This window comes from Sylvia atricapilla, chromosome 1 (assembly GCF_009819655.1).
Source record: "Sylvia atricapilla isolate bSylAtr1 chromosome 1, bSylAtr1.pri, whole genome shotgun sequence".
NCBI classification, from domain to species: domain Eukaryota; kingdom Metazoa; phylum Chordata; class Aves; order Passeriformes; family Sylviidae; genus Sylvia; species Sylvia atricapilla.
The window spans coordinates 65,767,871-65,784,455 of record NC_089140.1 but is presented as its reverse complement, the minus strand read 5'-3'; the positions used below and the strand labels follow the sequence as shown (position 1 = coordinate 65,784,455).

The 16,585-nt window shown below is 39.4% G+C and overlaps 1 protein-coding gene across 1 annotated transcript; it reads right to left on the bottom strand.

The window, feature by feature from the left end:
• Nucleotides 1–354: 354 nt before the first annotated feature.
• On the bottom strand, nucleotides 355–1,124 carry LOC136367974 (uncharacterized). The gene has a single exon (XM_066329906.1). It carries the CDS (start codon nucleotides 1,102–1,104, stop codon nucleotides 355–357), a length of 750 nt encoding a protein of 249 aa, XP_066186003.1. The 5' UTR covers nucleotides 1,105–1,124.
• Between the last annotated feature and the right edge of the window lie 15,461 nt (nucleotides 1,125–16,585).

Here is a 16,585-nt window from a genome sequence, read left to right as displayed (position 1 = left end):
CGGCAGTTACCATGCATCCAGCCACCTTTATGGATCAGGTGACAGAGTAGGTTCCCGGTTTGTGGTGATTGTTTCTTTTTACAAGCCTATCTGCAAAAAAAAAAAAAAAATCCTTTTTCACCTTGAGGCTTTGAATAGGCACCAGCAGTCAGCTTCTTGCACAGATTCACCCTTGCTTTTTTCCTCCAGATAAATTTAAGGCCAACACTGTACCTTCTGTCCACTCTTCTTGATCTGCTGCTGCTGCTGTTTCCTCTCCACTCGGCGCACACGAGGACACCATCCCTATGGCATGCAAGCTTGCTGGGGGCTCTGGTGGCATGGCAAAGCTCGATTCCGCAGGCAGCAACATGATTACGGCGAAGGTGAGGGCGAGGTTGAGCAAATGTGTTTCAACACTTCTTTCTTTGTATTTATCACCATGCCATAGCATTCCTGCAGCCTGGCCTGCTGCTGCTCCAGCTGCCTGTGCAAACTCCTGATGGAGCGCAACAGCAGGAGCCGTCGGTACATAGCTACCTGGAGCCGGTACTTCTCCTTTTCTTCCTTTTTCTTATTTTCTAAGGTCTCCATTACTGCTGTGGTCTTCATCCAAATCATGGGGCCCAAGCTGCCCTCGATGCTGCTCCCTGCCTGCTGCGTGTCAGTCCCAGCCTGCACAGCCTCCCCAGCCTCACGGGCCAGCTTTGGGGCCTCAGAACTCAATTTGCCATGGCAGCAAGGGCTTTTGGCATGCAGGGAGGCAAGGCCCACAGGCAGCAGGTTATCAATTGCTGCAGGGCATGAGGAGGAACCCAGCAATGCATCTACAGCTGCCAGAGGATGGTCAGTCAGCCCCGGGGCTGTCCTCTCTGCCTGGCCACCACTGAGCGTCTCTGTGCCAGTCAGGACTTTTAGCTGAGCCACTGCCCTGCTGGAGAGGACAGACAGTCTTTCTGGCACGGCTGAGCTCCCCTTGTCTTCATCAAGGCTGTCCAGAGAAGGGCTAGCAGAGCAACCAGGGGATGCTGATACAGCATCGTGAGTCGGAAATCGGTCTTCATCATCACTGCTGTTTTGGATCTCCTCTTCATCTCTTGATATTGCAGCTGCTGTCTCAGCCATTTAATGCATGAGCTACAGAAACTTTCTGTGGACAAAGTGGAAGCATAAGGATTTCGTTTCCACATACACACACAGAGAAGCTCAGTGCAGAGTGACATTTGAAGAAAGAACCTCTTTTTATATTTAAGCAATGGACCTATTACTTTTCTAATAAAGCACAACCCTTGGGTCACTTCAGGCCATTTCTTGTGATTTGCATTAGATGTTCTTCGAGACACAACATTAATCCAATAATAATTAAAATGATATACTGTACTATTAACATTCTCAAATCTTTAAAGGCAAGTGATCTATCCCTGCAGCACTGGCTGTGCTGACTAATTAAACAGAATACTGTTGTAAATGGGCATTGTAAGCACTTCTCTCATTTAAGAACACAGCTCTAACAAGTGTAGTTTGTAGAGATGGCTGAGTTATCGGGATTGATCAGCTTTAAAGGGAGGTGCAGGTACCACAAACAGCAGGTAGTATTTAAATACCCTCTGCAAGATTAATCTGTCTGTTACCAGTTTGTTTATAAGGTTGCCTATCCCCTTTTTTTTTAATTCTAACTGTAAAGCTTTATTAGCAGCATGCTAGCCAAAGAGATGAAAAAGAAACCAAACACTTACCGAGGGTACTGGGGGGAAGGAAAAGAGTTACAGTGCATTTTGTCTGTGTATCATATTTTCTTGAATGTGAGTCAGCACAATCTGGAACAGAAACATCACAGTGCTGGAGCAGGAGCAGCAACAGCATTACGCTGTTCCACCCAGCAACAACACAGTCAGTCCCAATCACAGAGGAGAGCAGGGCTGCTTTCTTCCTCCTCAGTGGGCATTCCTCCCTGGCGTGCAGCTTTTATGTCATCTTCGAGCATCAGAATGAATACCAGGATTGGATGGCACTTTTTACCCACCTCAAAACCAAACATACCTGATTCACCCATTTTACAGGGGGCAATACCTATGGCCCTTCCCAGTCCTGATGGTCAGCAAGTAGGTAGCACAGCAGCAAAAGAGGATGAGGTATTCTGGAGTCCAAATGTGCGTGTTTTCCTTCAGAAAAAAACAAGCTTAGATAAACTTCAGCTGCATGAACAAGCTAAACCTAAAAATGAAGTAAGCATTCAACACCAAGCAAATGCTAAACATGAAGACAGGCAGAAGCTGTAGATCGAAGTGGTTAATGTACACCCATGTTTAATGAGGCTGGCCTAATCTTTAAAGAGCAGCACTATATCCAACTAAACCAACCCACAAAAAATAAACTTTATCTACACTTCTGATGTTCAGAAAAGCTACCTTCAGCATCATCTCTTGTTGTAGTGCCAGGAACAAAATTCACAAATCATCTACCTGCATCTACTTCAATCGAACTTACCATAGGGCTTCAGTTGCCCCAAGACTTTCTCTACTCTATTTTCTAATATAAATAGAAGAAAGAAGTAATCCAAAATACTATCTAAAATCTTCCAGCAGCTGGAAAAGAATGAAAGTAGATCCTATCTTCCCTTCTACGTGTGCTGCAACACAGATAATAATTTCTTATTTTTCATCTGCACTGACTAGCCTTCCTGATGAATCTGCTAGGATATGCTTACAAACTTGAACACACAAAGCCTGGTTAACATTAATTCAGATTTGTACCTTGAGGTATAACTTGAATGCATTTTTTAGTGCAAGAGATAATTTGCACTGAATTTGTAAAATAAACTAAAGCTGCTGTGTTTATGTGACAAATCATGCTGCAGATTATATAAATAATACTAGAAAGAGATTAATATCCAGTGAGTTAATATACAGTGCAAGTTTATATCTTGGTGATTCCCATTTGTCTGAATCACAAGCTACGGTAATTGAAGAATATGGAATTCAGATAACGGGGATTTTACTGTATGAACACATTGAAAACACATCATTATGTAGAGAGTCTTTTTATTTCAGCTTCTCTAGTCTCCAAAGGACTGCAGGCATATCTCCCACTACAAAGAAGACAGGAATGGGTGCTAGGTAATGTACCTGATCTCCAGTTATGTTAATACTTTTCTATGAGCTGTAGCATTCTGTTCCTCACTTCTACCTTTGTAGCAATTTACTGCAAATAAGTGTTTTCTAGTAGCCTAACAAAGCATGAAAAACCAGAGTTTTGCTTTCCAGGGTGTTTTTTGTAGTTTTGTTTGTTTGTGTGTCCTGGTTTTTGTTTGTTTGTTATTTCTCTGCTGCTTTAATTTTTTCAAAACTTTACAGTCAATACTCTTTAAAGAGAAGGGCAGGGGGACAAAAAAGTAATTTTGCACGCCAAATTACTATCACCAAAATAATATTTTTTTTTACACATGGATCTGAATGGAATATGCAGCATTTATCAACTATACGATATCACCAATATACAGCATAATACAGTCAACTCAACAATAAAACTCCAATCAAAACTCATTGAGAGAGATAGCTTTTCATAAAATGTCATGTTTTCAGCTGTAATCTATGAAGCTTAATAGCAAAAAATATTCAGTCCATTGGACTTTGAGAATCAGAAAATAGAAATACTGTAAAAGTACATATTTGTTATTGTTAAAATACAAGTTCTTTTTAGACTTAGGGCTGCATGTATGTTTCCATTGTTACCCTTCCCTCTATTGTTCATGACTTCATAAAATCTCAGCTAAAGGAGCAGATGGAAAGGTTCTAGCCTCAGTTTCTACCTGAAGGTGAATGAATACTAAATTCTTCAGCCAGAAAATAGAGATGCTCCAGTAAAATAGGGGAAACAAATCCAGCCTTAATACTGGGAAAACTTAAGGAAACCTTTCAGGTGAAAAGTGTCTTGTGTAACTGACAGACAGGAACAGGGAATGAGACCACACCTCATTTCAGTGGAAACATGTATATGCTTGTTCTGAGATGACACAACAATCCTATTCACCAAAGGCTGTTACCTTGATGAAGTGGGTCCTATACAGTTTGTCTCCCTTTTATTTGCAATTTGACAGACCAATTGAGACCTGAAAAGACCTTATGCTAGCTTCCTCTTCAAAAATCACATTATGCTATTTCCATGAAGAGGAAATAGAAGAGGAGATTTTGGTTCCTCCTAAGAACCTGTCTCAGGCAGACTCTGCTCAATACCACTTGCTCACCCCTGGACTTGTTTTTCTGTTTGTGGGAACCTTTCCAGGCAGAAGCTGCTTCATATTTCACGGTGAACATTTGGGGCAGACCAACACACTGAAAATTTCAGGTAGGTAACATGAAAGCCAAGATGCCTCTGGTTGAGGTTCATTGCCTTTCATTACTACCCACTCACAGGTTGATGCAACTGCAGCAGTTTCAAGGTGTCAATAGACCCTGGGGAACCACCTTCAAGCTGTCAGTCCTGAGAGGTCTATGTCAGCAGAGGTTTTTAATCCATCATACTTGTTCAGGAAATAGCTACAAGAGGTGCTGGGCAACCTGCAGGGTTATAAATGTAAGCACATGCTGAGAGTGTCTGTGCTTGCAGGCTTATGGAGTGAGTGCTGAGCCATCACATGGGGTTTGTGTGGTAGCAAAAGAGGCCTGGTCACAGGGGAGTCCCTGCAGAGAGCCAGGACTAGTATTTCTCCTTTCTCTTCCAAATATGATGCCATTCTCAGGCATGGACAGATAGGAGGACAGGAAGGTGCTTTGGCAGCAAGTACAAATACTTTACTGAATTTCAAAGCATAAGAGCCAAACGCATTTACAAACAGCATCAAAGGTAGGTGTTGGTGAAGATAGGTCATTAAAAGACCAAGGCCTGGGATGTTATGTTGTTTTGTATTTCAGTTTGGGGAGTATTTTTAACAAAGAAGTATTACAAAATATCCTATTACTAAGCAGTGTAATTACATATTTTATATTAATTGCGCTTAAAGATCATATTTTCTCTGTTAATACACACACTCGCATGGCCTTCCATGAACTCAGTGAGATCCACATGCGTGCATCTGAGGCCTAAATTTTTTCCCCAAAGATTCTTTAAAATCCTTTTACAGGGCAGTAAGTTGTGGAAGAAATTCATGTGTTTCCTTTCTTCTGCCTTCACTCCCAAAACAGGCAGGAGTTATCACAGGCTGCCCTGCATTGCACCTGATGGTAACAGTACCCCAAGCAGCCAGTGGCCAGCCAAGGATTGCCATCATTCTGCTCTCATGCTCATCCACAGCCAGGAGCTTCTCCACTCCTTCTCAAAACAGAGAAATAGGAAATGGAGCCCACCAACAGCATCAAGAAGTGCTCTAGATATTTCAGTGGCAGGGAAAAGCATTGCAGGACATCTCCATGGCTTTCAGAAAGAAGGAAATTAGGAGCATGTACAGAGCTGCAGCCCAAAAGTATGTTTAAGAAAACGTTTAAGAAAAGTAGAGAGAACACCTGATTTTACCAGTTAGGAAAGGTTCAATGGCTTTAAACAAGAAAATACAGGCATTTAAGCAGACCATCTTTATATAAAGGATAAAAGACATTGAAAAATCTGCCACAACTGATAAAAATTAGCAGGCTTGCTGCCAGGCTCAAGAGAGCTGCATGTCAGAGGTACACATCTCTAAAGGAGTACATTCACACTGCATTCAGACTGAGTTTGATTGGCATTTGCAAGCTTCGAAGTTTTAAGACTGCAGGAGCCAGAGTGACCCAAACACTATGACAATTCTCACTGCAGTATTTCAGCAAGTCTACCCCTCACTATGCTTGGGCTTAGCTATTCCCAGGTACACAAAATGAAAAATACATTTATATGGCTTTATAAAGATATTTTCGAAGGGAAATGTTTTGATTTTTCCTCAAGGCAACAGCTGTTCTCCCTATCATCTATGTGGAAAGCATTAGTTTATGATTTCAGTCACTGCTCACTAAGCGAAAGAATAACAGCATCATTGCCCAAACCAGTCTAAGCCCACATTCCTGCCATCAGATGCATGGAGTTGTGTTTTTATGCTGAAGCAGCCACAGAGGACTTTCCAAAGTCTTATTATGAGCTCAGGGATCTACTTCAGCTTTCACAATGAGCCGCTGAAGGTTGTCACAGAGGCCAAGATGGGAATGGACAGCCCATGGGTACATAAATCTGAGATTTTGCTTGATTCTTCTCCCATCTTGGCAGGCCAATTAGTACTAGGCAGACCCAACTAGCATTCAAATGGGCCAAACAGACTGAAGAAGAAGCACTTTAAATATAGTTCTTAAAAATTCGAGCACATTTCAACATAAAGGAAACCTCACATTTCCAGAGTGGGTTAAGGATTCTTTGCGACAAGGACAACAGCAGTGTTATACTCTACAAATTAGTGGGGGAACAAATAGAAATCTTTATAGTGACTTAAAAAACCTTGAGAACTGCCAGTTTACCCCATCTACTTTTTCTATTTCTAACAGAATGTATATGCTTGTCTATAATTCATTTTTACATCAAAAAGGAAAATCAGATTATAAATGGGAGAAAAAAAATTGTGAAAAATAATTTCCCTTAACTGTTAATTGGAAAGGAAATTCTAAAGTATCAAAGGTTTCATTGTTTTTTACCATAATAAAGTAAATATTTTGTTTCATGGTAGCAAAATTAAAAGTAATTACAGTGTGATGATCCTGTTTCTATTTTTTTTAAACTTTAATTTTGTAGAATTCCCATCATTTTGCTCAGAAAAAAAAAATAAAGCTAGGGAGAGGGAGAGAAGAAAATGCAGTAGAGTTTAAAGTAGAAGATAGTATAACCTGAGATTACAGTCTTGCTATGGAGAAGAGACTACAAAATTGTTCTTGCAGAAAAGATGGTACTTGAAATATTTTGAATAACCTCCAGTATTAAAAGATTTAAAGGTATTGCTCATATACTGCAAGAACTCCATGCCTGGCAGGTGAATAATGGATTACCCAACTTAGCTGTTAGATTGCAGATGTGAAAACAAGTATCTAGACAACTCACGTGCCTAGTTACAGTTTACATCCGGTGTGCAATGAGGGAAAAATCCTTCCTTCTAATGAATATGTAAACTGACTATGTAATTTTTGGTAATTGATGCTTATGCTTGCTTTCATTTTGACACTTGATCATAACTGGCAGCTGAGGAAGAAGAAAACTCTAAGCTGTAAGAATAATAAACAGAGCATGGTGAGAGATGGAAAAAAACTCCAGCATACATGGAGGAAAAACTCCAGGAAATAGGGCTAAGCCATAAATGGATTAAAAACAAAAACAAAAACAAAAACAAAAACAAAAAAAAACCAAAAACCAACCAAACAAAAAAATAAAAACACAAAAAAACCCCTTCAGTGTTTCTACAGCTTAAAATGAATGTACAGGCATTTCCAAGAAGCTAAGTACATTTTTTTTTTCTAAAGCAATGACATTAAATCTGTCAGTTTTCTGTCTTAGCTGTTAAACCAAAGCAGTATCTGAAGAGAATATTAAAAAAATTACATTTAATGCAAAAGTTTTTTAAAAAACAGTTTCAGATTAAGGACCTAAAGAGAAAATAAAAAATGGATGCATTCATTCTGTTTGAGCATTTCCTCAACTACTAAATTGATTAATGAGAAGCTTAACTCTGCAGGTCAAGATCAAGGACTGAAAAGTGTGCACCTACAAACACCTTCTCAGAAATTCTACTTTCTCATTCAAAATGCCTTGTTTCAGAGCCATACAGCTTTGCTAATAATGTCTACATAGACTCACCTGCTGTCTGTTGTCCACACACAAAACTAGAAAAAATATATTCCCCAAGGTCATTTGGGGCTGATAAGGTCAGGCTTGCTCACTCTTAATACCTCTGAACCTGCTAATGTGACTGAGATGGATGAGAGTGAGTAGGATACAAGCTTGTCTGTCAGCAAAACACATGATCTCAGCAATATGCAGTGTAATTGATCTAAATCTCAGCCATAGCAGTTAACAGTCTCCGAGAGGGAGAGAAGGCACTTGGACCATAGGGTGTGTTGTACTTGACTATGTTCTTACTTTGCAAAATAGACATTGCTCAACAATTTGGATTTTTGCAGCTTGCTTCCAGTGGTTAGTACAGATAGTATTTTCAGGTCAGAAGTTTCATTTTTACATCTAGAGACTCTTTGATGAATCTCTGTCAAAGTCCAATTCACTGCTTGATGAATTATCAGCAAAAATCCTATCACTTTTCTATAAGAAATTTTTAAAGAGATTAGGAAGTAACAGGAAAAAAGACATATATATATATATATATATATATGCACATAAAATTAATGAACAATAAGCTTTCAAATGTCAGCTCTCAAGTGGAGGTTTATTTCTGAGCTGTGTATCCACAGCTACTAATTTCTTAAATAAGAATAAATATGGGGACTGATTTCTACTCAATTGAATAGAGAATAGACTAAGAAAGAAGAATGCCAGGCACCAATCCCACAGAAGTCTCAGACTGAACAGAAAAAAAAAATCCTTCCCAGAAACAGTGGGCAGTGTTAGGTTTTGGATGTCAAAAAGAAGTAATGCTTCCTTGTACTTCCATGTGTTGCCTGCAGCCTTGTCTACTTGAACGTTGAACCCCGGCTGGACCTCCCTGAGCCCCAAGCAACGCTCCTGCTAGAACGTCACTGGCACGTGTGCTTCAAAATCCTCCTTGTGCCTAGAAGACACTATTTATCTGTTATTAACTCTGATGACACCAAGGCACAGCTTCATCCCCAGTCATACTTTTACTGAGCCTCCTTGTGTTCTACCTGAAGAGCATTAAAAGAGCACAGAACATAGTCGTTCCCATCTGTCAGTGTATTATTTGGCACCTTGCAAGCTTTCCTCCCAACCTTTCTAAACCCTCTGCCAAGGCACCACCAGCACCACCTTTTTGACTCCTGAAGAGATCCCAACACTCAGTGTAAGTATCATACTAATTAAGACTTTGAGAGCAGTAAGCAAAACCCATCATGTCTGGCCTCACACTTAGCAAATTACTCACAGTTCCTTGCTTCCCTTCACGAGATTGTCTTGATAACAACCATTGCCAGTAGGGATCTGAGGCAATGAGTGAGGCAAAAAACCCTAACAAATATATGCCTACATATGTGAGCTCCACTTCCTTAGGCAAAAATAAAGAGTCAAATGAGTGAAGGATCTGCTGCTCTCTTATGTATGGTTGTTGTGTATACACTAATGTGCAAGAAGCTTCCAGAGCCTTCTGTCATAGCTTGTCGAATTGCCACAGCTTGTCAAATTACTGATTTCAGAACTTGCCCTACTCCCAAAGGAAGGTTGCTGCTTTGTCATTTTAGAAAGGTGGCACACCTCTGAGCTTCTTTCGGTGTAGGTTGGGGGAATGAGTGCATGTAATGTATGCCAGAAGGAGGTGGAATTGGCCAAGTTGAGCAAGTTAAGGCAGTGCAAAGCTTTGAGACAGGGGAAAAATAAATCCATGTGGAAGGACAGAGTACAGGCATAAACAACACCCACACAGACTATCTGAAGTCTTGCTTTCTTGCTTGGAAAAACAAACTCCTTTCCTGACTCTGTTCATTTTTACAGACAAAGCCATCAAACTTAATGGACAAAAGTACAAGTTATAAGTACAGGACACCTAATCTAGGTAATTTATCTCATCCTTAAGTGTTTTCAACACAGACAGGAGTAGCTGCCACTTGGAACAGGCTTCCTCTAACTTCACTTTCAAACGACAGTAACTTTCAAATTACTAAGTCCAGAGCAGTTCAACTTAACCATGAGGCATGTACTAATGAGAGAGACTGAAAGATCAGTCTTAGCACAGTTTGAACAGGAACTGTTCTCACCCACGGAGAGGGTGATCCTTGCATGGCTACAGCCAAACACCTTCCAGCAACCTGTGTTTTAGGGGTTTCCTGTGCTTGATGCTGCATCTAGATAACTTCATTTGACAGTCGTTAATGGAACAATTTTCCTAATTCCCTTTTGAAGACAATTATTCCTTTTGGCTTCTATAACATCCCATGGCGATGAATTCTGCAATCTAATTTTATGTTGCATGACTAGCATTACCAACAGAGCAAGCCACACCTTTCCAGGGATTCAGTAACATGCTGACAGCCATTTTACTTTTGTCTCCTTTAATCTCATGAGTCATAAGCGATACAGAAAAATTTTCTACAGCTATCTGGATTTTTCCCCAATATCAAGAAGCTCTTTTAAAGCAGTGGCTGTCAACAGGCAAATGATGTGGTATACTTTTTCACAGGATTGTATTACTCACATAGCTCCTTCTACCATAAACCTGAGGAAGCGGAGGCTTTTCATCAAAGGTGGCAAATAATAAATAATAAATAGCTGTTTGCAGAAAGAAATGGGAGGCTTGAAGGGGACAAGGAAACCTCTCACAGTCCTGGAATAGCCCAAATAGGAAACAATGGAATTTCCCTGGAGGAGAAAACCTAGGAGAAACCAGTGGGAGTTTTAGAGAGAGAGTAAGTAAGAAAAAGAGACAGGAAGAAGGCAAAAATATGTCCTTATATTTCTATAAGAATTCAACTGGAAAGGGTAGTGGGAAGGACAGTGGAGAGGCAGGTTAAAGAATTGTATTCCTATTGTTATCAGCAGAGAGCAAGTAGGAAAGGAGACCTGGACTGCCTCTCTACCAAGTCTACTGCCCTAGGCGACTGTTTACTTTGCCCAAGCCAGCGTGAGATGTTATAAAATGAGTTTCCAAAATGCTCTGAGTCACCAGAACATGGATGAGATCTGTGGATTCAAGCCACCTTTCAAGATTATGAATCTCTTCTGAATATCCATTATGCCGATGATATATAACAAAATCACTGCTGTAATGTGATGCACATGTCAACGTTAAGGATACAGTCCCTGCTCAGATGGCATCAGCAGAGGGACACGTCAGCATGGTGGATTACCAGAGCAAATGCTTTAGCATGCAAAGTGATGCAATGTGTTTTGACAACAATTGTTCCCTTATGTTTGTTTCTATGTCAGGTTTGACTTGACTATCTGCCAGGACAATGCTCAGGATCCTTTGCATTGCTATGCAGAAGCTGATTATGTGATCAAATGCTTAAAGCACATAAAATCACTTCCAAGATTCAATGAGATAGATGTGCCAGAAAAGTCAGTAGGTGTTTGAAGTAATTGACACTAACAGCTAGACCTGGATTTTTCAAAAGAATATGTGTTTTGTTTTGGATTTGGGCTTTTTTGTTGGTGGTGGGGTGGGTTGTTTCTTTTCTTCTAATGCAGTATCACATAATCTGCCTGGAAATTCAGCCTTAACATAATGTTCACATCAAATGAAATTCACCCATTAAGAACAAACATACACAGGGCCCTCCCTGAAGTGGAAAAAATGCAGTTCTTGTGTACAGCAGATCCCCTGTGCACATGCCTAGGACAACAGAGCAGACTCCAACAGCACAGTAGAGCTGATATTTGTAGGTCTGGGAAATGCAGCAGTGAAATAAAACTCTTGTCAGTCCTTTATCTCCCATCTGTGATGCTGAAGTTTTTCTAATAAAGGCTAACACCCTCATGGAAAATATGCCTATATAGATGGCTGCAGAAGAAGCAGGTTACCTGCTCTTAGGACTTTTATATTGCATTTCCAGCCTAGCCTGAGCCTTCACACAATCTACAAGGCCAATAAACGTGATTCCTATTCAAGAGACAAGGGCAGAAGGCCAGCTGACTGTGGTACTTGCCCAAAAGCCCTGATCTCAAGTAGAGGGTTCACCCTCTGCTCTCAGGTTTGGTAGCCAGTAGCTCCTGGTTTGGTACCAGTATCTCACTGCACAGCTTTGCAAGAGCTTTGGGCCCTCAGAGGTGTTTAGGCACCGAAACCAACAAAAAGTAGTACCTGTACACTTACAGAAATCAGTCTTTAATTTCACCATCCCATAAATCTCTTTCATGGAGACATCTTTCATCTTTTCTGCTTCACAAGCCAGTTGTGAAGCTTAATTACACAATGACTATGAAATCCAGTAAATGCAACATATATTAAGAGCAGGTAATGAGATTTCTGTCACTAACATATACTACCTCTCGTTAAATATTACTCATATGTTAAAAAATTACAAAACAAATACAAAGCACAAAACCAACAAACAAACAAAAACCCAAACCAAAACCAAAAAAACCACAAAGACATATTCAGTGTAAAGCAAACCCATTTTGATTACTTGTATAAACAATGTTATACAACTTGATGGTGTTTGTTAACACACAATGAAAAATAGCATAGACTTTTCTGATCAACATGAAACACAGTTTACTCATCCACATGTTAGTGGTTTCTTGTGGTGCCTGGAGTGATTGCCCATAGTGCTGCCTGAGCGGGACCCCAAACCCACAGGGTACCTACTTCTCAAAGGCTTCAGTGGCTTAAATACTTCCAAAGACCTAATGAGAAGTCACAGTCCTCAATTTCTACATAAATTCACTGCAAGAAGATGGACCCGGTTTCAAATTTTGTGTACTTGGTAACACAGTGTTCGCTTGCCACTTGACCCCATGTATAAAAAGTGCACAGGACATCATTGCAATTGCAGAGTATTCAGACAGTTCAGAGTCCTCACCCTGCTTTAGCCATTTGTCCACGGGTCACTGACCAAAGTACCTCATTCTGTCGGGAAAGAATGAAGAAAGGAAGAAAAATTAAAAAGTTTGTTTCCTAACAGAGCAAACATACGTCCTACCTATTCTGTGCCTGGGCAAATACATTTCCTGTTAAGAATTATGGTATGGCATTATAGATTAACAAAACTTTTGTAGAGATTGGGCAGGAGTGATTTTCAGCACATGAAGCCTGTTACAGCAAGTTCTATTAATATTCACCAAAGAAAAACCTGTTTGTTGATCTAAAGTGCGACTGCTTCCCATTCTCTTTTTGTGAAATTGTTTGGGTCCTGTGGGACAACTGTACTGAGCTTTTGACACAAATATTAAAATTCTATTTAGATGTACAATGTTTTAATGCAAATTTTTTACCATAAAACCAAATGCTCCATTCAGTTAAATTAATAGAATTACAAAAAGATGTAATGATAGCAATTAAGTCTTGAAAATGCAAATTTTATAGTCAAGGACAATTACTTCATTTATAGTATACTGGAATGATGCCAGATGAAGGTAATTTAGATCCCCCTAGCTCACAGTTATATCATGAAGGATATCTTAACTTCATTAGTACAACAAAGATGGGTGAGAAGTTAGAGAATACAAAAAAAAAAAAAAAAAGGGATTGGAGAAAAAAATTGACCTTTCTCATTTCATTGCAGAGAGAATTCATAGATCTTACTAAAGTATTAGTAATATTTCTTTCTACTCCTGCCTCTGAAAAAAGTGGGGGTTTTTTATTAGCAGCAATGGAACATTAGTATGTAAAAGGTCAGCTTCATTTAGATACTTAGAGCCAATGTGTTCATGCCACAACAGTTACAGATCTCCCATCATTTCAGTTTTGAGGATGCATACGTAGCTCATGCCTTACCAGGTCTCAAAGCCAAGGCCTCAGGGACACATGGTTTTGACTCCAAATGGAGTTAAAGCATTTTTGATTCTGCCCACTCTTATAAAAAGTATTCTTTCTTCCTGCAAACAGGAAAGTCAAATACCATTAGTTTTTCTTTAGCATAGCAAAGAGTCATCTAGTAGATGCGGAATACAGAGTGATATACTACAGATTTTCTGGCCTGCTTGTATATGTGTGTAAAAATAAATAAATAAGAAAAATACTGTTTCATACATTTACTTTAGTGCATTACCAAATTCAAATAGGAGTTTGAAGGATTCTAGAGGTTCTTTCTTCCAAACAAGTATCCAGGGAAAGCCATATTAAATATTGTGCAGTATGAAGTTTCAATAAAAGCCCTTTACACCTAACATTTTTTTTTCCTTCATGGCCTGCTGTAGTCACTGCAGAGAAACTCAAATCCAAGAGGGATGGACTCAGTGAGTGACTACAGGCTTCAACTCCACGCTGATGTGTGTCCTCCATGCAGCATCATGTTGCTGCAGGAACGTGGCAATGCAGGACCCCTGCCCACATCCTCTTCACTGCAAAACAACTTGCAGGTTACAGCATTTTTATCCTTCATCCCACTGTTTCCATGATGGCCAGTGTAATATTTTTAAGCAGTAGAATGCACACATGTAAGCCCTCGTGGGAGGTCACCACACGTGAAACTGTTGTGTTATTCTGACCTACAAGTCTACTAGATTTATTCCTCAGAAATGTTCATCCTAAAAACCAAAGAACAACTATGACCTGACTTTATTTCATTATTGATTTTAATAACAGGGCTGTGGCTATTTTGTTTCAAGAAAACAAACCCAGTCTGAAGGAAAAATGTACCTTGGGTAGGGTTTGTGCTTTTTCTTCCTTATTTCTGGTCTGACATACAAAGTGCACATGGACACAGTCTGGCTTTACTTCCTTCAAGACAGTCTTGTGAAATAAGAACAGGCCCAGTGCTTTTTTCCTTCTACTCATCAACATGTGTGCAACATGTGTGCTCAGGCACACCTGTAGTGCCATCCTTATTTTGCACTGATCTCCCCAGTGGAAGTCTGAACATGCTGAAGAGCTGGAGAGAGGCCATGTACTTCAGTGGCAGGGTCTCACCCCACAGTCTCACCCTGTATTTCTGCAAGTCGAAGAACTATCAGTCATTCCTGTGCTTGAAAATGGTGGATGATATCCTGACTCATTGGAATGTTATTGGCTCCTTGTGTGGTTCAGATTTCCTTCAGTCAATTCTGTCTTCTGTCACCCAAGAAAAAAAAGTTAGACCTTGCACCAATAAGGACTCTGATTGTTAAAACCCTACAATACTCGACAAGTTAGTATAAGCTTGTTATTTTTAGGTATTTACTAATGCATAAGGACTGGTGTATCAGTCTAAACTCTCTCTCACTGTGGATTTTGTTTGGAGATTTGGCTTAATGAGGAGTGCTTGAATGAGTTAAGCCTGAGTCTATTTGTACTGCACTGTACAATACAGCTTAAACACTCATGTTGTTTTATTGAAATGCACAGATTTAACACGCTAATAGTTTGTGAATCTGCCAAGTCTCAGGTGTTGCAGGGAGAATTGTTTTGTCCAAACTATTCCCAATGTGTCTCAGTTGTAAAAAAAAAAAAAAAAAAAAACAAACCAAACAAAACAAACAAAGCAACAGGCTGTGATCGTAATAGGATATTGATTAGTCTGGATCCCATTCAGAACAGAACTTGATTCTTTGGTGGACCACTAAAAGGTCATATTGTTTGATTGCTCCATAGCTTCTAAAATACAAGCAATATTGAACCAAAACTGCTTTCAATTATACTCATGTTATCTGAGGCCTGGGAATGTAACCAAGGGCAGCATTTGGCCCATTCTGTTACAAAATGGGGCAATACTCAGTGTTTCATTTTGTCATCAGCAGAGATGAACATCAGCTCTGCCTACTCTAATTGATGTCCTGCCCTAAAGTTAATTCCAAGGTAATCAGGTGTGAATCTGTTTGATCCAAGGGCTTAATTTTGGATGGATCTGACATACAGTGACATGTCCTTAGTGTTATCTGAAATTTGTGGTTTGGTTTACATATTCATACATATTTGTGCAGAATAATATTTACAAGTGTTTATATACCTTAGATCTCCTCACTTGACCTGACTCTCACAGTGAGCTTAGGTAAGCAATAAGATAATGACTTGCTGTTAAATAAGATTTAATCAAAACACTATGCTGTGGTCAATGAAATGAATTAGCTCTTTTGTGCTAACAAAGATCCAGGCCAAAAATTACAGAATTATGTCAAAATTTATTGTGGAAAATACTATACGTCCAACTCTTCATTTTATTACACTGATGTAACCTTGATTGTAAACAAAGAACCACTTTTCTAGGAAATCCTGGGATATAAGTGAAGGAAGAAATTGTCCTTTTTTATCTTCTTCTAAGAAATTCAGTTTTCTAGTCAGAAGTCCAACAGAGTACATTCTATTTCTGGCCACTGATACAATTCAAGACAATCATGAAGGAAAATTCTAGCAACAAGTCAGTTATTTCCTTGATCCTGTCAGAAAGGTATGTTAGGTTTATCTTGATACTAAATTCCACTAAATTCTGAAATGGAGTAAAGAAATAGAGGAGTCATGCATTGATTTTAGTCAGTACTGTTCCTAGTTCTCCTGCCACTTGGAAAGTTAGAAAGCAACTAGCAACTTCTGCAGTGCATATTTGTTCTAAATCAGTAGATCAATTCTGGGAAACAAACAAACAAACAAACAAAAACCACAAACAAACAAACAGCTTTATTTTTTAATGTATTTATGGTGTTATCCATTCCTATTTCCAACCCATACTGCTATGCTTCATACAGAATGTAATTCCTTTTTTACTCCTGACCTCTTTTAAAAGCTATATGGATGTGATAATTTCTTTTCTCTTTTCTCATGCTTTCTTCACCTCACTTGATGAATGTTTGACTATAAGACAAATTTTTTTCTCATCATTTTCCATTTTCCCAAATTTCTGAATACTGGGTTGGG